We start from the raw sequence: 21,764 nt of genomic DNA, 5'->3' as shown, positions 1-21,764 counted from the left end.
CGCAAGTAGGGTCTGGCGCAGCAGCAGCAGGAGCTGCAGCAGCAGGAGCAGCAGCAGGAGCAGCAGCAGCAGCAGGAGCAGCAGCAGCAGGAGCAGGAGCAGCAGCAGGAGCAGCAGCAGGAGCAGCAGCACGCTCTAGGAGGTGGGAGAGAGGACGAACCCTTGGGTTTCAACCCGCCCAATCAACCTGACCGCAAGGCGAAGACTCTCACAGTTTAGGTCTCGCAGGCACTGGGGGTGGGGTCTCCCCGAGAGAGCGCGCTGGCGTTGCGTCATCACTGCGCGCCGCCCCGCGTTGCGTGCGCAGCTCCGCCCGAGCCTGAGAAGGCGGAGCTTCCTTCTGGTTAGGGCCGAGCGCGCTTTCCTCCTGCGCCTTCTGTGGCCGCTGTGGATCCCAGGCAAGTGAGACGTCCAGAGTCTCTTTTCCCGGAGGAGGGCGTCTTCCTCGAGGGCTTCCGAGCGGAGACTCAGCCATGCCGAACTCGAGGCCCAGACCCCGCCGCGGCGCCGGGGGTGGCTCAGGGGCGGCCGGCCGGGACCGGCTGGTGGCGCGGTCCTTGAAGAGCGCTGAGCACTGTCTGGGCGCCCAGGACTTCGGCACTGCCTATGCCCATTACCTCCTGGTGCTCAGCCTGGCGCCGGAGCTCAAAGACGACGTGAAGGTGAGGCCTTCCTTCCCCGAGTGCCTGTCAAACCCTGCGATCTTAACAGTGACGACGGGGTGGTGTGTGTGTGTGTGTGTGTGTGTGTGTGTGTGTGTGTGTGTGTGTGTGTGTGTGTGTGTGTGTGATAGAGACTGGAAAACTATAAGCATCTGACTACTATGGGAGTCGATTCCCTGCAGGGCTGTGTGTGTGTGTGTGACAGAGACTGGGAAACTTCAAGCATCTGACTACTATAGGAGTCGATTCCCTGCAGGGCTCTCCTGCAGCTCATCTCAATACAGCCAGGTTTTTGTAACAAGTCAAAAGTCTTCTCACATCTGTTTCAGAATTTCTGCCTCACTTAAGGTTCCAAAGGCCCTTTAAATGCTAATAAGAGTGGGTAGTCCTTTCTCTCTTCCAGTATCTAATTTAATTAGCCATAACTTGGAGACTTTCCATTATCCTGTGTAGAAGGAATACTGTTCGTCCTGGAGTTGGATAAGGGACTTTTATTTGAGGATCCACCTTATGTGCAAGTTACCCTGTTGAACTACTTACTGTACGTTTTCAAGTATTAGAATCTCAATGTCAAAAAGCAATGTAATTGCACATTCAGTTTAAGCTGTGGATGATCTTGCTTTGTTTAGTTCAGAGTTTCTCAACCTGACACTGTTGACATTTTGCACAAGCCAGTCCTGTGTCTTCCTTCATGTTTGGCAGCATGGTCTGGCCTCTGGATGTCAGTAGCATTAGGCTTTTGTAATTCACAGAAGTTTAGGACCTGGTGGTTTACCGCAGAATATGATAGCGTTCTGGGTAGTTTGCTCCTGTGTATAGACAGCAGTAGAATCCACACAATTTTTCTTTGTGCAGTTCTAGCTGCTGCTTCTGTGAATGGACAAGATAAATAGTGGGTGTTGAAAGTACACATACAATTTGGCTGTGAGTGTAGATCATTGGAGGAGTGCTTGTGTTGGTAAAATTCTTATCCAGGGAAGATATAAGCCATATCTGCCCTTTTCCCTAAGATCCCAACAACAAACTGAGGTCTCTGGAGGAACCAGTGAGTTCATTGGGCTTACTTACAGAGCATAGATGAGGGGTTACTTATTGAATGTGGGTGCTCCCCTCACAAAAGGCTACACTGGAAAGCCTTTACCCAGCAGGGATGATAGCCTTCTCATAGCTCATAGCTGGACTCGCTGCCACCTTCCACTGTCTTCCCTGGCTTATACACTCTGTACCAGAGGTTCTCAACCTGTGGGTTGTGGCCCCTTTGGGGTTCAAATGACCCTTTCACAGGGGTCACAGGTCAGATATCTGTATATCAGATAATTTACATTATGATTCATAGCAATAGCAAAAGTAGTTATGAAGTAGCAACAACAATAATTGTATGGTTGGGGTCACCACATGAGGACCTGTGTTAAAGGGGTGCAGCACTAGGAAAGTTGAGAACTGTAGCTCTAGACTCTACTTGAAGCCATGCAGTTAGAGCCGTGTCGCATGCAACAGGTGGTACGAGCCGCAGGATACTCAGTGAGGGTCTCAGGACCCAGCCTGCCTTTCTAGGAGAGATGTAAACAGTCAACAAGTCCATCTGGTATGATCTTTGCAAGTGGACACAGCTAAACTCCCTTCCAAGATGGCAGTTGTTTGGCTTGGAGGATAGGCCTGTACAACAGCTTGCCATAGAATGGCCCTGAGTGTGATGCTCTGGGTTGCACTCCCAGCACAGAAAAAAATAATTGTAAAATTTGACTGTATGGCTGGAGACCTAGCTCAGTTGGTGGATTTGTGCTCAGCATGTGTGAGGTCTAAACCTAGTGTAGCAGCACACATCTGTGATCCCAGCACTTGGGAGGTAGAGGCAGGAGAATCAGAAGTTCCAGGGTAGCTTCAAGTACGTAAATGAGTTTGAGGTAGGGTTGTGTGTGACCCATCCTCATTTCCTACAGTGACACACTTCCTCCAACAAGGCCACACCTACTCCAACAAAGCCATACCTCCTAATAGTGCTACTCCCTGTGAACTTCGGGGCCAGTTAGAATCAAACCAGCACAATAATCAACCTAGTAGTTTTGTCTCCTACTCCCAAGGGCTGTGCAGGGCCAGGGCTCTGGAGAAGGGAGTGTGTACAGTCTCTGCGGTTCTGATAAAATAAATGAAGTCAGCAGTAGTCTTCCTTGTTACACATCTTGGTTCAGCATGGTGAGGCTTGTTCACATCAATGCCATGTGTTTTCTTCTGTGATGTGTTGTTCTGTGCAGTCTCAGAATATAAACAAGATACCTCTCCCTTCGGGGTAACAAAGAAGTAACATACACTGACCTTAAGTATTTCCATTTTAAAACGTGAGTGCCTACAATCTAACCAGCATCTCCCTTTTGTTACTTGTCCCATTTGTCTTAGCCATGCCTAGAATGAAGTCATGATGAAGCTTCTCCAGAATGGATGGTGACTAACGGTGCTTGGGAAGAAAGGAGTGAGGATTCCTCTTGTTCTGCTCTGTTGAATGTGTGCTCTGTAAACTCCTGATCCGTGACAGCTGTGTAGAGAATTTGATAGTAGTAGAAATCCGTGTCTCTGCTCAAGTGAGAGCTTGTGGAGTGAACAAAGTATGGACCAGTTTGGATGCTGCTGAAGTCCGATGGGATGTGAGAAGTGTCTAGTTGTGGGCAGTGCAGTCAGCCTATGATTAGCTATTTTAAACAGTGACAGGGAGGTTTTCACCACAGTTTGAGAAGCAGCATTCAGAAGACTTAATAGTATTTCCCCTTTGTCTTTTTTTTTTTTTTTTGGTTTTTTCGAGACAGGGTTTCTCTGTATAGCTTTGCGCCTTTCCTGGAGCTCACTTGGTAGACCAGGCTGGCCTCGAACTCACAGAGATCCGCCTGGCTCTGCCTCCCGAGTGCTGGGATTAAAGGCGTGCGCCACCACGCCCGGCTTGTCTTTTATTTTTTATCTGCTCATATTCAATTCAGTACAAGTTAATGCCTTTGCTGCCCCATTCCCACACACAGGCCCTCTGAGATGCCTAGGTAGAGATTCAGAAAAGAAGTCAGGAGAGTGCCTTACTCACAGAAGGAGAAAGTTTTGCCTGGAGGTTGACTGCTCTGGGATCTGGGGTCGTGAGTGAACAGAGGCACTGTAATTGACCACGCAGAGGTGAATGTATTCTTTCATATCGTCCCCTAGAATGGGCTTTCACGATGAGGCAGCTGGGTATTTTCATAAAGCGGTGAAGCTCAACCCCGACTTCAGTGATGCAAAGGAGAACTTTTACCGTGCTGCCAACTGGTTGGTGGAGCGCTGGCACTTCCTCATGCTCAATGACGCCAAGAGGAATAGGGTTTATAATGCAGCCATCCAGAAGGCCGTGTGCTTGGGCTCCAAAAGTGTTTTGGATATTGGCACAGGAACTGGAATACTGAGGTTTGTTGTAATCATTCTTTCTTTATCATATTTACATGACTGAACAGTTTTGTTAGAGAGCAAAATTGCAACGTTGGTATATAAAAATGGCAATTGTTTTTTCATAATTGTTAGAGTTATTCATGTAACTATTCTTTTTTATTTTTTGAGACAGGGTTTCTCTGTGTAACAGTCCTGGCTGTCCTGGAACTCACTCTGTAGACCAGGCTGGCCTCCAACTCACAGAGATCTCCCTGTCTCTGTCTCCTGAGTGCTGGGATTAAAGGCACATGCCACCACCACCCAGCTTGATGCAACTATTAGTATTGTACTTTTTACTATGATTTTACTTATCAAAAGTTCAAGAAAACTAAGAAAACCTTGGGGTTATTGAAATTCTGAATAATGAATTTTAGAGTATTTTTTTATATCAACATTTTTGTGGAATCCAGAAAGCCTATTGAGCAAACTTCTTGCTAGTTGTGTCTTAATTGTGTGGATGCTGAGCCGGGTGTGGTAGTACTGCCTTTAATCCCAGAACTTGGGAGGTAGAGGCAGGAGGAGTTCTGTGACTTTGAGGCCAGCTTGGTTTACACAGTGAGTTGCAGGACAGCCAATGCTATGTAGAGAGACCCCGTCTCAAAAAGCCAAAAGCCAAAAGCAAAACAAAACAAAACAAAATGTGTGGATGTCATTTTTTATTGAATGATTTGTTTTTAAACAAGTATGTTAGTTCATTCTTTCTTTTTATTTATTATTATGATGATGCTTATTACTGTTTTTCTTTTTTTGAGACAAGGTTTCTCTTTGTATTCCTGGCTGTCCTTGAACTCCCTCTGTAGACCAGGCTGGCCTTGAACTTACACATATCTGCCTGCCTCTGCCTCCTGAGTGCTGAAATTAAAGATGTGCACCGCCATACCCAGCTTCATTTATTATTATTTTTTATCTTGATTTTTTTTTCTTAGACCTTTTTGAGATAGTATCTCACAATGTATCTTTGGCTGTCCTAGAACTTGCTATGTAGCTGGCCTTGAACTCACAGAGATTCACCTGCTTCTGCCTCCTGGGTGCTGGGATTAAAGATATGTTCCACAGGGGGCTGGAGATGGCTCAGAGGTTAAGAGCACTGGCTGCTCTTCCAAAGGTCCTGTGTTCAATTCCCAACAACCACATGGTGGCTCAGAACCATCTATAATGAGATCTGGTGCCCTTTTCTGGCCTAGAGGCAAATGCACAGGCAGAACACTGTATACATGATAAATAAATAAATCTTTTAGCCGGGCGGTGGTGGCGCACGCCTTTAATCCTAGCACTTGGGAGGCAGAGCCAGGCGGATCTCTGTGAGTTCGAGGCCAGCCTGGGCTACCAAGTGAGCTCCAGGAAAGGCGCAAAGCTACGCAGAGAAACCCTGTCTCGAAAAACCAAAAAAAAAAAAAATATATATATATATAAAAAAAAAAAAATAAATCTTTTAAAGAAAAGGTGTGCTCCATCACTGCCTGGCCTAATTAGATTATTATTAATCTCTCTCTCTCAGTGTGTGTGTGTGTGTGTGTGTGTGTGTGTATACACGTGTACATGTGCAAGCCAGAAGTTAACTCTCAGGAGTCACTTTTCTCCTTCCACTGTGGGTTCAGGGATTGAACTTGAGTTGTCAGACTTGAGTGGCAGATGCTTTACCCTTTGAGCCGTCTTGCTCGCCCAGATCTTTAAATGCAGAAGAAATGATCGTTATATTGAGGAATGGAAGAATGATCTCGTGTTTGAAGAGTCATAGTTTTGTTAACATTGGAAGTGTTCACAGTGGGTTCTTCTCTCTTGCAGCACGTTTGCTAAGAACGCTGGTGCGCACTCTGTGTACGCCTGCGAAGTGTCCAGGACCATGTACGAGCTCGCCTGTGACATCGTGGCTGCAAATAAGATGGACACTGGGATTCAGCTCCTCCATATGAAGTCACTTGATATAGAGATTCCAAAACACATTCCTGAAAGGTGTGTTTATAACTCACCCGAAACATTAAGATGCATTTCCAGCTTCTTATGTTAAAAAAAGTATTAATATCCTCATTTTGTGGTACGGTTATCAGCCAGTTTAATAAGATATAGGATTTTATAATAATGTACTTTTTTTTTTTTTTTTGGTTTTTTCGAGACAGGGTTTCTCTGTGTAGCTTTGCGCCTTTCCTGGAGCTCACTTGGTAGCCCAGGCTGGCCTCGAACTCACAGAGATCCGCCTGGCTCTGCCTCCCGAGTGCTGGGATTAAAGGCGTGCGCCACCACCGCCCGGCAATAATGTACTTTTTAAAAAGTATCTAAAGAACTCAAGAAAAATTGATACTGAGAAAGTTAACAAAAACCCTTCTTTAACACCTCACATAAACTCATGCTTTTTTGTCCATAAAAGTAGATAAACTTCCTGTAGGTCAGCAGTGTTAAGTAACTGTTTAAAGTGTAAACAGTTCACACTGAGCAGACATCACATTTTCATCACTATCCTTGATTAAAATGAAAGTTTAGAAGTGCCAGTTGACAAGAGTGTCTTCCTGTGGCCTTCAGATACTGTATGTGCAGTCTGAGAAGCCTTATGTTTTCATCTGCATCTCACTGTGGGCAGGAGAGCAGTGGAAGATTAGAACTAGAAGGGATTTGAACGTCCTCTGGCCCATCATTTTTCAAGAGCTTTCCTTTTTAAAAAATTTTTTCAAGACAGGATTTCTCTGTGAAACAGTCCTGGCTGTCCTAGAACTCACTCTGTAGACCAGGCTGGCCTTGAACTCACAGTCACAGAGATCCACCGCCCCCCCGGCTGAACTTTGCCTTTCAAAATGTAACACTTGTGTTGTAACTGCCTGTGCTGTCTGTCTTGTGGCTTACTTAAATGTAGTCTACATGTAAAGAAGTTTTTGGTACTCTATTGTTATTTGAACTCTGATTTTTAAGTCTTCTTCTAGTTTTAATAATGTGTGCATGGTACTTGCAGTGGTGTTTGTTAGAGAAGAAGTTTATCATGTTAATGCAGGTGCATACTCACTTTATACAAAACAGAAACGTTGTCCTAAGTTGTCTTAGGAGCCTAAGATCACAGAATTTAAACACCAGGCACATAATTTTTCAGGTAGGGTTCCTCCTGGGTGCAGTTGGCTACCTGTTCTTTGTGTCCTCATGGGACCTTTCCTGTGTGTGACTTAATGCTAGTGTTGGTTCTTTCAGTAGGACACCAGTCCTGCTGGATTAGGACCTCACGTTGGTGACTTCATTAACCTTAATTGCCTCCTAAGGGCTCTGTCTCCAAGTATACGATTAGGGCTTCCACATAAGATTTGGACTGGCATGAAGCTAAGGTTACTGTAATGTGTATTTTCCTCACGGAGTGCTTTTGAAGCAGGTGAAATAGATATTTCAGTTCAGACTCCTACTTGTTCACTTTGACCATAAGCAAATTTCTGGACTAAGTTGTAGGACTAGACGATTGAGGTACTTTTCATATTCTAAGTGTATGCGGTTATAAATAGTGAATGTTTTCTGTCTGTAGATAGTTGGGTCTAGGTACCGTGGAGGATACCCAAGTCATCCCTACCTCTCAGATGCCTCCACATCTGGAGAGGAGCATAAGGGATATTATGACAGTTTTGTACATCTTTAGATACAGAAGTGAACGGTGCCGGCAGTGAAAGCTAGAGAAGTTCAGAGAAGGGGAAATCTTTCTGAGAAGGAATGAATGAGGAAAGGAGCGGACCTCTGGGGTAGGTTTGTGGAGACTGGAGAAGGGGTAGGAGAGGCGTAGTCAGATACGTGTAATGTAGACGGTCAAGATGGAATTTTGGGAGGGAAGGTTCTTGTCAGCATTAAATGTTATTTGCATATCAAATCATAACTGGACTGGCAAGGTGGCTCACTGGGTAAAGACATTTGTTGCCAAGCCTCATGACCTGAGTTCAGTCCCTCAAACCCACAAGGTAGAAGGAGAGAACCATCTCAGACATCCACACGTGCATTATGGTACACCTGTACCCACAGAAATAGTGTGTACATGTATTCACACACAAAACAAACATGTTTTTTTTTTTTTTTTTTAAAAGACAGCTGAAAAAATTCATTCCTGGTGGGGTGGTACACGCCTTTAATCCCAGTACTTGGGAGGCAGAGGCAGGAGGATCTCTGAGTTTGAGGCCAGCTTGGTCTACAGTGTGAGTTCCAGGACAGCCAGGAATACACAGAGAAACCCTGTCTCCAAAAAACAAAAACAAAACAAAAATTCATTTTGAGAAGGGTCATTGATGGTAGAGAATCTGGATGTATTCCCTCCTTGATTTGCTTTTGCTTTTTTAGTACAGGGTTCCATGTAGCCCAGGCTAGCTTCAAACCCACGATGTAGTCAAAGATTACCTTTAATTTCTGCCTGATCCTCTTGTCTCCACATCCCAAGTTCTGGTTGGGAGAAAAACATTTGTCTGGGGTGTTAGAAGCTCAATAGTTGATGTTAAGGGACTAGTAAAGATGTGGGTACCAATTACTCTTAAGGACTTAGGCAGGGAATGAGAGTCTGAGAAGGCAACCCTTTTATGCCTAGATTAAGGAAAGGGAGCTGATGAAGAAGAGAGGAGCCCAAGGGACACCTCAGGATTCAGGGGAAGATACTAAAATAAAATGTATCAGGAAAGTTTACATAGAGATTTTCTGTAACATGTTTGCCTTTTTTCTCTTGTCTTGACAGCTTTATATAAATAGCATGTCATTTTACTTACATGTATCTTTAAAACATCATTCTATAGAGTGTCCCTAGTTGTAACAGAAACTGTCGATGCAGGTGTGTTTGGAGAAGGAATTGTGGAGAGTTTAATTCATGCATGGGAGCATTTACTTCTGCAACCAAAGGTAAGCTGCGTGAAAGCACTCAAATCTGATTAAGTATTTATTATTTCAAGAGGCCCGAGAATGTTCGCAAGACCGGAAATATATCAGAGTATGTCTGTGTACCTGAAAAGAAACAAGAGAAACCATTCAACAGCACAGAAACAAAACCAACACACTCCTGTAAGTCTATGTCCCATCTGCTTTATACTTTATGCAGTTCTTTAAGGAGACTGAAATTCCTAGGAAGTTGGGACAGGAAGTAGGTTTTTCCTCCCACTTCTCACAGGGCAGAACAGACCCTGGGTTACCTCCAAGCAGCTAGCCTAACATCCTAGCTCTGGTCTAGCCAGGCCTACCTAGTTGGCAGTGGGGATTCGGGCACAGAGTATTTTAATCTTTAGCCCTGGTGGTCCCCAGATGTGGCCAAGAGCCTTGCAAGGCAGAAAAGGTGCTCAGGGCAGGCCCTCACCCCAACCTTCACCAGTGATGCTGGGGTTCAGAACGGGGAAACCTCCATGTTCCAGGAAGGGAAAGTTTTCTCTAGATGAGGACTCTCACCATGCCTCCCCGCCCCAGCAAAGCCCTCAAACAGAGTCCAAGGACTGCTCCCCTGAGGTTCACCATCAGTCTTTAATGCTGTCACACTGCATAATGACAAGTCACACACTTTGGTCTCGTGTTGGCAGTGGCAACTTACAATGAATCGAATGTCAGAGCACCGGGCTAGCTTCAAAGAACAGACACCTTCACTCCCAAGGTCTGACTCCATCACAGCCCTGGACAGACAGCAGAGGTTGACAGCTTTCATCTGAGTGCACAGCAGCTTTGAATGGAATTATAAAAACATATTTACAGACGTTCCACAGTGCTCCTTTCATCAGAAGCAAAGACCCTTTCATATAAAGGGATTATATCTAGGGCTGTGCAAAATTCAAAAGGATTAGATCCTTTTGAGAGTTCAGAGTCCATTACACACACACAAAAATCACCTGGGCCTGAGAAGTCCCAGGTACGGCCAAGGACTACCTTTGGACCGACTAACAAATACTGTGGCCATAAGCCAGCCATCTGACTTCAACAGAGCCAGAGGTCCAGGGGATCTCCTGGCTGTCCAGGTCCCAAACCTAGAGGGAGGTGGCAGTGAGATTTGCTCACCTGTGGTCCTGCAACCAGGTATTGCTTGTGCTACTGAATTGGAGAGATTAAGCCAGTCATGACCACAAACCATTAGCCCAATGTCTCACTTTCAGCTCTGTTCACTGTGGCTGGTAAATGTTCTGTCACTATGTTACTGTTCTGTTCCACATGTTTAAGGGGACTGGGTCCCCCCAATGAACTGAGATAAGCAGGTAGCTCCTGCCAGGTGTGGCTTATGTATAGCAAGAGAAGTCATCTGTTAGACGGGACTCGTGAGGCCATTGTCTCAATGCTGATGTACAGGACTTATGTCTCTGTCAGTGTTACTCATTTCTGCCTACTAATCTTCTTCGTTCTCCTGGAAGAGAAGGAGGGAAGGCATGTCAAGGGCCGCCTCCCTCCGTCTTGCTATGAGGCCTGCAACATGAATGGAGCTGGTCTTGGCCAGCAGGAGAATCCTGCAGCCAGCTAGCAGCTCTCAGAGGGTGAGGGTGTGCATTCTTGGAGCAGAAAGGGCAGAGACAGAAGCTGCAGATGAAGTGGCAGGGAGTTTGTTCCTACTATTGGCAAGCTGATCAAACGTTGAAAAGAGAATCTGATGTTAATTGGTAATTACTATAGTAAGAAAAGTTAACAATTTTTTTTTCAGTAACACTGGCAGCCAAGGATACACTCTGTACCTCCTTTCCTTTCTAAGCCAAGTTCTTCACTGTGATAACATCAAGGTCTCTTCTGCTGGCCAGCAACTTCCAACTTTAACCCACCTTAACCCTTCTCTGTCCTGATACTGCTTGAGAAAAAAAAATGTTCAATTACCAGCCTGCATACTCTGATGTTTTGGAAAAAATTATGCTTTTGCCTCCACAGGAAAAGAAAAAATACATGGATTCTGGTCATTTGAGTTCAATGGGTTACAAATACTTGTCATCATTTAAGAGAATTGATTACAAATTATTGATTAAGATAAGAAAAACTTCTGCTAATCTGAAATGTTTCACATTGATACAGGTTTTTAATATATTAATGCAAAAATAAGGTTTTTGTTATGATATATGCATATATCTACATGTTTCTATTCTTGTTTGAAATGTTATACCTATGCAATGTTCTAAACTGCTGAAAAGAAACCACAAGAAAAAGAACTTTGGTAGAAATTTGCATGTTGTTTGAAAAGCAAGAGAAGGTGAAAGATTGGAATAGTGGTAGGAAAGGGAAAAAGGAGTTTGTCTATGTCAGGCTGAACCAGAAGAGCAAACATAGGGAAGGGCCTGACCTGAAGGTACATGCTAAGTTGTACAAGGTCAGAGGGGACGTGAACTATGCTGAATGTGAAGGGAAACTGTAAGATATATGTGGGATTTAAACATAATGTTAATTCTGGTTTTCTTTATATTAAAAATAGCTGATGATTCTTCATTGAAAAATGTTTATGTTAAAAATGGAAATATATACATGTGTGTATATATGTGGACATGTATGTGATTTATGGGTATGAATGAAAGTTGGATCCAACTGTGTGTATGTGTGCATGTAACTATTGTTTAATTTTAAACAGCAACCACATGGCTTTCCTCCATCTTGGCTGGTGACCTCATCATGAAGTGGGCAGCCACATGGCTGGCAACAATCTTTAAATAAAGTTAAAGAATCTGTTCATTGTATCTCCTTTTAGACAAAGGAGGCAACAATCCTTAAATATTTTGGATTGGGATAGATTTCTATATGATATTTCATGTCATAAAAAATAAGCTTTAAGCTGGGCGGTGGTGGCACACGCCTTTAATCCCAGCACTCGGGAGGCAGAGGCAAGGAGGATCTCTGTGAGTTTGAGGCCAGCCTGGTCTACAAAGTGAGTTCCAGGAAAGGTACAAAACTACACAGAGAAACCCTGTGTCGAAAAACCAAAAAAAAAAAAAAAAAAGGTTTAATAAGATAGGCTTAAAGCAATGTTTAATAAAATATTAAAGCTGCACCTCAATGCTTTTATACACAAGAATGCACCTTGCTCTGACAGGTAAACTTTGCAATTTAAGAGTCTCCCAAATGATAATGGTCTTAAAGACATGAAGTGATCATGAGAAACAGCTGAGGGTTATGGATCTTAACAGTTATGCCAGGTGTTGGCCATGAGAAGCATGAGTCACAGGAAAATGGAATGGGCTTGATTCTAGAAGATATTTTGGAAAGGAACCAAATGTAATAAATGTTCCATTTACTAAACAACAAACTGGTGGGCTATTTCAAAATAATGGTTCTTGGGCAATTCCTTTTGCGTCCAATTGATAATCATTATCCTGCTGATCAACTATTACAGTTTGCTCAGATGCATTCTTTTACTTTTCCTAAAGTATTAGTATATACTCCAGTGAAAGATGCTGCTTTGGTTTTTACTGATGGTTCTTCTATTGGGAAAGCAGCTTATTAATGGTGATTAAAGGTGAAGGACATGTAGTTAAAACTATTCCTGATTCAGCTCAAGTTGTTGAGCTGTTGGTTTTTCAAGTTCTTAAAAAAGATAATTTATTTAATTTATATAGAGATAGTCAATATATTTATAGAGCTTTTCAAGCTATAGAAACATTCTTATATTAAAACTATTAATGAGCAATTAAGAATGTTATTTCAACAAATTCAGGATACCATTTATTTAAGAAAATTGCCATATTTTGTGGAACATATAAGAACACATTCAAATCTTCCTGGTCCATTGGTTAAAAAAAATGCTTTAGCTGATAAATTTATTCAGTTCATTGCTTTATCAGTTGATCGCTTTATCTGAAGTTGAGCTTGCTCAGTGATCACATGGCTTGCATCATCACAATAGTAAAGCTTAAGAAAACAATTTGGTTTAACAAGAGGAACTGTTCACCAAATTGTTAAAGAAATGTGGTACATGTCCTCAATATTTGACTGTACCTCACTTTGGAGTAAATCCTCAAGGTCTTCTTCCTAATCATTTATGACAAATCGAATATAAAACAGGCATTCCTTATAATCCTCAAGGACAAGGTATTGTTGAGAGAGCTCACAGCAGCCTCAAAATACATCTTCAAAAATTAAAGAAGGGGGAGTTATAACCCCAGTCACCACATAATGCTTTAAATCATGCCTTATTTGTTTTTTAATTTTTTAAAATGTGGATGCTGCTAGAAAATCTGTAGCTGATCAATTTTGGCATGAAGGCACCACCACAAAATTTGCTCAAGTTAAATGTAAAGATCCTTATACTGGCTTGTGGAAGGACCCCAACCCTGTTTAATATGGGGACAAGGGCATGTTTATGTTTTCTCACAGGATGAAAATGAAACTTGTTGGTTGCCTGAAAGATTGGTGTGGTGTATGGAGCAGAGAAATACTGATCCTGGTGTTGCTGATGACCATCCAGAGATGCCAGAGTGAAACCTATTGGGCCTATGTTCCTGATCCACCAATTTTACATCCTGCAACTTGGGAAGGAAAAGAAATTGTGGTTGCAATTAATGATACCAGGCTTTTAGATCCACCTGCCACCCAAGAGTTCCAGATTGCTCACAATTTTCTTGTTTTGGATATTGGTAAAGGTATTCCTGTATATTTTACAAAAAATATTACTTTGGAGGGATGTCTTGGATTGCTTCCTCAAGGTAAATGGATAAGTAATATTTCACCCCCTCAACAATTTCCTCCATGTACAAAAGAACTGCGAGAACCTAACAGAACTTTGTTATGGAGATGATGTACTGGCATTATTCCTTTAAAGTATAATATCACATGGACAGAAGTATATTCTTGATTGGTCTGGAAATCAGGACATTATAGTGACTCTTATACAGTGTCTACAGAAGAATCTTGGGACCAAGGATTGTCAGCTGGAATTTGGTATTCCAGTACTAGATCTCCACAAACATCTGTTTGGAAACTTGCTGCTGCCATGGGAACAGTTGCAGGACACTTCAGTCACTTTAAACCTGTTTGTTCTTTAAAAGGAACTATTTTAGCTTATGTCAAAATGCCCTATGTTCTTTTAGTTGGTGAAGCAAATATTTCTATAAATGGTTCTATGTTCAATGTATCATGTCTTAATTGTATTTTAACCAATTGTATGTCTCAAATGGATAACTGTATTCATGTAATGGTATAAAAATAACTTTCTTTTGTAATATTGTCAGTATATACGAGTGATCCATGGTTTGAGGATAAAAGGTTACAAGTGATTGAAGAAATCAAGAAAGCTTTAAGCAGACAGAAGCATATTGCTGCATTAGTTATAGCAGGAATTTCAGCTTTTGTTGCTACTACAGTGGTTTCAGTGGCTTTGTCTCAATCCACTCAGACAGCAGGTTTTGTTCCCAAATAGCAGGGTTTGTTCACAAATTGTTTATGAATGTCTTTATGATATTAGAGATTTAAAGAGATATAGATGTGAAAATAGAACATAAATTGAATGCTTTTTAAGATGTGATACAGTTTCTGGGAGATGAGCTCCAAAGCCTGAAAACTAGAGTACATTTGAAATGTCATGCTAATTATGAATGGATTTGTGTTATATCTTCTGTGTATAATGAAAGTGCTATTGGATGGGAAAGAGTTATGGCACATCTTAAAAGGAATTTGGCATGATTCTAATGAATCCTTAGATTTGGCTAAATTACATCAAGAGATTTAGAGAAATGAAAAAGGCTAAATTGAATTTTGATGCAGTTAAAACAGCTGAAGATATTCTAGAACAATTCGAAAGGGCTATCCCTTCACGGTCATCATTTACTTCACTTTTAAGTAGTGTTGTAGCTATTGGAGCATGTAGTAGGCATAATCTGTTTGCCTATGATTCTTGCTCTGCCTGCAGGGCTACAACGGGTTCTTGACCACCCTAAGGAGGGAATGTAGGGACAGGAGATACAAAGGAAAATACATCAAGTCTGGATTCTGATCAAGGTGCCACTTTATTTTCTCCAGAAAGGTTTATATAGTTCCTGCAGGGTCGGGGGAGCAAGAAGCTGTCATCTGCATAAGGGGGGGCAAGCTAACAGGATGTTTTTATAGGATGTTTACAGGGTGAAAGGGTCAAGGGCTCTGACTCAATGTCCTGTTGCTAGACAACCTGACTGTAAGCTGATCTAGTTCCCTGTCTTATCGGGGGTCTGTATTTTTCCACTAACTAGAGATTCTGTCCTTGCCCCTGACAGATTCTCAAGCTGATTTTGAACTTGTTATGGAGACTGGGCTCAGAATTCCATGGAATAAAACTATGCACATTCCTCTGACTTAACACCAGATGCTGGTAGCCAAAGACGGGTAAGTTTTCTTTACTTCCTTTCAACCTAGGACAGGATGTGAATGATAGAATTCATGCTCACATGATGGGTAAGATTGGAGTGTGATAAGGAAACACCTAAGACAGGCACAGTCATCTGAGAGACTCAGCGGAGTCTTAAAATAAATAAAAAGGAATAGTGGGAGCCCACAACTGACTCAGTTTCCTAGTTTGAATCTGAAGTCTATTCTGAGTCAGTAGAGTTCAAGCTTGTGTGCTCCAGGGCTGTGAGAAAGTTTTGATTAGCCCACAGAGCCTCCTTGAAGGGCTGTGAGAAAGTCCTGATTATCCTACAAGAAGGAACACATTATCTAGCTAGATGCAGGCTGTCCATGCCAGCCAGAGGTATATTGAGATAGAAAATGAAACTGCCTGCTCCTTGATGCAAGGCAGGATAGACTGTTGCTGAATGCCTGTGCTGTGCATTGTTCTACCTCTGTCCTTCAAGACTGTATATAAGCTGGCTGTGAAATAAACTCGGGACTGTCTAGCATTGACCAGCAGACCTCTTGACTCTTTTCTGTCTTCTTCATTGTCTCTTCAATCCGCAAGCCTCTACCCAGCTACCCAGCTGACTGCCGGCAGGCCTGACAGATGTGCGTGAGCCACTGCCTACAATAGAGGGAACTGGGTCCCCCTGACTGAATTGAGATAAGCAGGTAGCTCCTGCCAGGTGGGGCTGCTGTACTGTAAGAGGGGCTCACTAGCTGCGAGTGAGGCCGTCATCTCAGTGCCGATGTTCCGGCACTGGATTGTCTGTGTGAATGTTATTTGTTTCTGTCTACTAGCCTGCCTCTTCTCCTGAAAGCGGAGAGAGAGGCACAGCGAGGGCCACCTCCCTCCCTCCCTAGCTCTCTTGCTATCAGGACTGCAGCAGCCACTCGCACAGAGGGTGTGCTCTCGGTACAGGCGGGCAGAGATGGGAGCTATGGGCAGGGGGATGGGGACTGCCTGCAATTGACAAAAACTGTGTGAACACTGAACAGAGAATCTGATTTTAGTCAGAGGAGTTAACAAAAACTTTTTTCAGGAACACTGGCAGCCAAGGACACACTCTATGCCTGGCTGCCAACCCCGCCCCCCTTCCTTCCTAAGCCAAGTTCTTCACTGTGATAAATTTAAGGTCTCTTCTGCCAGTCAGCAGCTATCCTTGTTAACTCCTCTCTGTCCTGATATTGCTTGAAAAGAAAAATATTAAATTAACAGTCAAAGATATATGGGTTTTGGTCATTTTGAGTTCAATGGGTTACAAGTACTTGCAATCACTTAAGAGAATTGGTTACAAATTATTGTTGGTTAAGATAAGGAGAAAAAAAAACCTGTGTCAAATTCCAAGTAAAGGATAGCTCAATGAATTAAATAAAAAAAGTTGTTTTAGGTTGTAATGTTTTTATAAGAATATAAAGGCTTGAGATATGAGGATAAAAGTTTGAATAAATGATGTTTTGATTTGAGGAAGCAGTTTAAGGTGTAAAAATTTGAAGTCTTAAGTATGTCATGCAGGTTTGAGTATATGATGTTTTGGGTCTGAGAAAGTAGTTTGAGGTGTACAAATGTGGAACTTTAAGTGTTAGAATTCTGCCCTCACTCCAGCTACACGACTGCACATGTGCCGTTCAGGGTCTGGCGTCTTATGTCATCAGTGGGCGCTGGTGACTATGTATGCACAGCATGGTCACACATTCTGTGCCTTAAAAGCCAGACGCAGACTCCACGCTCCCTCTGCTCTCTCTGCTCTGCTGCCCTCGCCCACCACCTCACCATCTTTCTCTCCTCTCTCCTCTCCCCCACTTCCTTCCAATAAAGCTCTCTGTAACTCTGCTAGTCATGGCCATGGCTTGTGACTTTTCCGTTGGTAACCAGCACCGCCACCAGTGCCGCACGCTGCCACCAGCACCGTTTATCATCCTGTCATTAAGTATTTTAAAGTTTAAGTAAGTTGTGAGGTTTGAGTATAAATAAAGTTTATGTAGGGTCTAAGATATAAATGTTTTAGATATAAGAATATAAGAAATGTTTTGGGAAGAAGGAAAGTATGTAAAATGCAAGATATAAAGATCTGAGGGTAAAGAGGCTTAAGTAATGATAAAAAAGTGACTTAAGGTGTATAAAAGAATGAAGCATGTTTCAGATTCTTTTTCTTGCTATTCTGCTGTTACATTGAGTCTCCAAAGATTCATAATTTTAAAAATGTCTGTCTACTCCATAGGTATGTGTGGGGACCTGCCCCACCGGGAACTTAGGTCACCTGTGAAGAGGTGGCCTGGAACCAAGGAAAGGCAAGTGCAGGCCGCTCGCCCATTTCCCAGCCTCCCTCTTACCCGGAGACACAGCGGGGAGTCAAGTCAAGCAAGAACTCGTTTATTGATGGGCAGTAAGCCTCTTTTCTACCAGAAAACCTCAGAACCCTAAGAGGGGGTGAAGGAACAAACCAATCATTTTAAAGGGCACCCTATTTACAAGTTGTTTATGCCCTGACATCATCTGTTTTTAGTATCTTATCTTAGCATAAATAACTTGAGCTAACTTTTTCTCACCATTGGTCTTTAATCTCCATACAAACAACCCAAGCTAACTTCCTTTTTTTTTTTTTTTTTAATTTCTAAAAACATTTATTGAAAGCATCAAATCAAGTTTGAATTTCAGTAAACAAAGCTATGGCTTCATTATATGTTGGATTTTTGCAGAGTACAGTCTTGCAAACAGCAGATATGATACAGTCATTTGAAGTAAAAGGTGATTGTTTTGAAAAATAAAGTAATACAAGACAAAGGTACAATATCAATACCTTCTGGTTAAGTGATTTGGGTCATGCTTATCTTCAAAATATTTCAAAAGCTGTTCCTTTTCTTTGGTACTTGTGCTTTCTGACAAAATCAAAGCATGGTAGCAATTCTTTCCACTTGGACTAATGTGTTCACACAATCTGTCTAAAAAGTTCAGCTATCAGGGGACAGTGGCATTCATGATCACCAGCTATGTTAAAGCAGGAGAAGGGAGCCACTAAGATTTCTTTTAGCAAACACCAAAGGAAAGTAAATCTTTAACAATGAGAGGCAATATTGTATAATGGTTAATTAAAAGCCTGAGCTCTTTGCAAGAAGGGCCAATTTAAAATTAATTGCAATCTTCTTTCCATGACTTACACGTCCATATTGTTTTACTGAGGCAAGTAATTTAGAAGCATGATTCTGTTATAACTGTATAAGTAGATAAGGAGTCTGTCAGTAGAATGCATTCAATGATTTTCTTATGGGAAATCAACTATTTTGATCACTGAATATGCAATGAAAGGTTACATCTAGAAGCCTGGAAAATTTGTGGTTCAGAGCATATAAGTTGCTCCTATGTAAGAATGAGAATGTCACAATCACCATAGGAAATTACAATGTCTAACATATCATAAACATAACCTGCAAATACATTTCAGCAACAGTAACATCACATCAAAATATTCACTAAAGTTAATGAGGCAATTCTGGAATAAGAGTTTCTTTCTTTCTCTCTCTCTCTCTTTCTCCTCTTTTAATTCCTCAAAGTTGAAATGAAGATATCCTTACACTACACAGTAATATCAAAAAAGAAGCATATGGTTTTTTGTAAAATCCTTACAGAACATAAGATATCTTGGCAGATAACAATCCTATTCTATGATATCTACTTAGTTTTAACTTCATCTCTCATTTTTCTCACCACCATGTTCACATTTTTATTATGCTTGTTTGCATGCGAGCACATCAACTAATCTATTATTTCAACATTTAAGCCTATTTCTTTTGAAGCCAGGAGTTTTATAAAAGCAATGGAGATACGTTATTTTTCAAGATGCTGAAGGAAGAACACATAACATTCAAGCTTGCTGCTTTGCCTGGGCTTCTGCTTCCTTTGAACCAGGTGGTGCTGTCAAGCCTAAAAAGGCGTAAACCGCATTATTTTCTCGGGCTTCAAAGAAGGCATCATAGTCCCCACGGTACTGGCCTTCATTGAAAATCTGAGGTGGCAGGGGGTACCCTGTGGCTGGTCGACTGTTTTCAGGTACATTTTCTCTCATCCACTTCCGATTCTCTTCATTGGCTGCAATATCTTTTTCTTCAAATCCGATTTTGTTGGCTTCTAAGAAACCAAGCACATCTTGCTGTTTCTTCTTAATCGCCGTAGAGCCAGAAGAAGATGCAATGTATACACGGATCACCATCCTGGAAACAAGAGCTTGTGGTCGGTCGCTGGAGTCTGGAAAAGGGCTGAGAAACAGCTGCAGCAACGACTGGAACACAGCAAGGGGCCAAACAGCCAAGCTAACTTCCTTTTGTCATCCTTTGTATCTATTCTCTGTACAAACAGCTTAAACTAACTTCCTCTGGTACCATTTGTATCCACTCTCTGCGTAAACAGCTTAAAGCTTAAGCTCTATTTATCTGAATTTCTCTCAGCACCCTTTTTGCAGCCCATGTATGCCCCACAGGTATGGATAAAAATGTGGCCACGTGTATGTTTGATTTTGAATATATGAGTTTGCATGTCCTCTTTGTTAAGGAATACAAGTTAATGCTAGTCATCCGGCTATCCAGGTACTAGTTTAAAGCATGTACTGTTAATTCTTATTTAATTATAAGCTATTTAAATAAGAAAAAAACAGAACCTGAGAGGTACATTTGACTAATATATCTACAGATAACAAATTAGCATGGTTATTGTTACCAAACTTAGAGATGTTTTCAAGATTAGGCCTAGATTTTTTTGGCTCAGATATATTTAATAGATAATGATCCTCAAACCCATCAAAGATCTGGTGAATATGGTATTTAAATTATTTGATAAAAAGCTTACTATAACATACAGAGACTCCCAGCTCCCAGCAATCCCAGGATCTCCAAAGAAGATATGGAACAATGACAGGAAGGTGTCACCTGAATTGGTGATAACACCAACCACTGAGCAAGATGCCCCAGCTCAACACCTGCTGCCAGGGATCTGGCCCAGAATTCCCAAATGAGACACTGACAAGATAAGGTCAGTCTTTCCCAAGTTGCTCCTCCACAGGGAAAATTTCACGTCATGGGCCCAGCAGCCAAGGCTGATGCTGTCCTGACACCTGTCCTGCCAATGCTATGAACACTACAGGAGCCTGGGGTGATGGCGGTCTGGGTAATGGATAGCCTGTCATTTTTTAATAGATTTGGAAGTCTGCACTCAGGTACAATGTATCCTTCTCAGGTCTCTGATGGCACTGACTGGGCTAGCTGTAGCTCTGTCAGCTTAGCAACATCAGTCAGCCAGAGTCTTCCACAAGGTTGCAGCCACCTTATTAATTAATTGATCAATGCATTAATTAATTAAAGCTACTAAGTCTCTTAAAAAAGAGAGAGAGAAATAGGTTCTGAATATAGACTTATAGATGCATTTTTTTCTTTAAATTTTTTTTAGAGCTTTATTAGGAGGGAAAGGGGAGGGAGGAGAGAGAGAGAGAGAGAGAGAGAGAGAGAGAGAGAGAGAGAGAGAGAGAGAGAGAGAGAGAGAGCACACCAGGGAGAGAGAGCCGGGGAGAGACATAGAGAGAGATATAGAGAGATAGATGCTGTTTATTGGGCCAAAGACATATCAGTCCAATCTATACCTGTCTCTCTAGATAGAAAACACAATATAGATTTCAATGCAAATTGATAATACTACAAGTACTGAGACTATGAATCTGAATGTTCCAAATAAGTTCATGAATTTTAGCTCCTGATCCTAGTTTATATCTCTCAACAGGTTTCCACTTGGCTGACAGACACATCCAAGCATTGTTTCCTGGTGACAACCTACTCCAAATGATTGTGAGCCCTGAACTTGCTGAAAGCTGATATTAACCAATTCAGCCAATATACATGCCATCTCTTCAGCTGATCAATAAAACATTCCCTCCTTGCCTTTGACTAACATTCCAGCTTTCCAGGGCCCTGACAACAATGTCCCAATGTCAGCAGGAAGTAATTACAGAAGTGAAAACGTTGCCCTTGTCCCCCACCTGGAATGTTAGATCAAAAGGGAATTTCTTGTCATAGGGAGCCTGAGATAAAGTAATAACTGGTCCCCATTCTCATTTCCAAGTTCCTTCAGGATAAGGAACTGTCAGCCATCACAGGGCTTTTGGCCCTTGTGCTTCTGCTAATTACTGTTGGCTCTTATGTTACTGATGTCTTAACTAAGTGAAGATTCCTGTCTGGGTACCACTAAACTGAGGATACTAGAATCCAAATATCAACCCTTGAACCCACGACACACTTGCAGATGGCAACAACTGAATAAGGGGAGACTCACTTTGCCATTGATAATGGGAAAACTCTTAAGTCCTGATCCAATTAGTCTCTAAAATGATCTACTACTCTGGTGATAAAGTCTTTTACCAAAAAGAAACATCTCCAAGATTGGAGATTATA

General features: G+C 42.0%; 2 protein-coding genes across 29 annotated transcripts; one reads left to right on the top strand and one right to left on the bottom strand.

Annotated features, from left to right (window-relative positions):
• Positions 1 to 304: 304 nt before the first annotated feature.
• LOC143273121 (protein arginine N-methyltransferase 9-like) lies at positions 305 to 21,254 on the top strand. Of its 28 annotated transcripts, XR_013051030.1 has the most exons (9): positions 315 to 662; positions 3,057 to 3,129; positions 3,843 to 4,079; positions 5,886 to 6,053; positions 8,987 to 9,095; positions 15,218 to 15,326; positions 17,555 to 19,380; positions 19,504 to 20,355; positions 21,097 to 21,254. XR_013051030.1 is itself a non-coding variant. In XM_076571501.1 (7 exons), the coding sequence occupies exons 3-6, from the start codon at positions 3,844 to 3,846 to the stop codon at positions 15,293 to 15,295; spliced, it is 591 nt and encodes a 196-aa protein (XP_076427616.1). In that variant the 5' UTR covers positions 315 to 662; positions 3,057 to 3,129; position 3,843; the 3' UTR covers positions 15,296 to 15,326; positions 17,555 to 21,254. The 28 variants fall into 28 exon arrangements, 14 of the variants coding, with proteins under 14 accessions (XP_076427622.1, XP_076427621.1, XP_076427614.1 ...); XR_013051032.1 differs by lacking the exon at positions 3,057 to 3,129 and having other exon boundaries at positions 307 to 662; positions 17,555 to 17,624; XR_013051037.1 differs by lacking the exons at positions 3,057 to 3,129; positions 8,987 to 9,095 and adding an exon at positions 8,869 to 8,936 and having other exon boundaries at positions 307 to 662.
• LOC143273124 (adapter SH3BGRL) lies at positions 18,848 to 19,540 on the bottom strand. Its single transcript, XM_076571510.1, has one exon. It carries the CDS (start codon positions 19,538 to 19,540, stop codon positions 19,196 to 19,198), a length of 345 nt encoding a protein of 114 aa, XP_076427625.1. The 3' UTR covers positions 18,848 to 19,195.
• Positions 21,255 to 21,764: the final 510 nt, after the last annotated feature.

Source organism: Peromyscus maniculatus, chromosome 5 (genome assembly GCF_049852395.1).
Source record: "Peromyscus maniculatus bairdii isolate BWxNUB_F1_BW_parent chromosome 5, HU_Pman_BW_mat_3.1, whole genome shotgun sequence".
Classification (NCBI taxonomy): Eukaryota; Metazoa; Chordata; class Mammalia; order Rodentia; family Cricetidae; genus Peromyscus; species Peromyscus maniculatus.
Note: the sequence above shows the minus strand (reverse complement) of the source record. Positions and strands in the feature narration are given on the sequence as shown.

Excerpts from the sequence above, each read along its gene's own strand:
- LOC143273124 (XM_076571510.1), bottom strand. The coding sequence starts at position 19,540 with ATGGTGATCCGTGTATACATTGCATCTTCTTCTGGCTCTACGGCGATT.
- LOC143273121 (XM_076571496.1), top strand. The coding sequence starts at position 3,844 with ATGGGCTTTCACGATGAGGCAGCTGGGTATTTTCATAAAGCGGTGAAG. Across the intron at positions 6,054-8,986 it reads CCAAAACACATTCCTGAAAG|AGGCCCGAGAATGTTCGCAA; the intron begins GTGTGTTTATAA and ends TATTATTTCAAG. Across the intron at positions 9,096-9,601 it reads AACAAAACCAACACACTCCT|TGGCAACTTACAATGAATCG; the intron begins GTAAGTCTATGT and ends TCGTGTTGGCAG.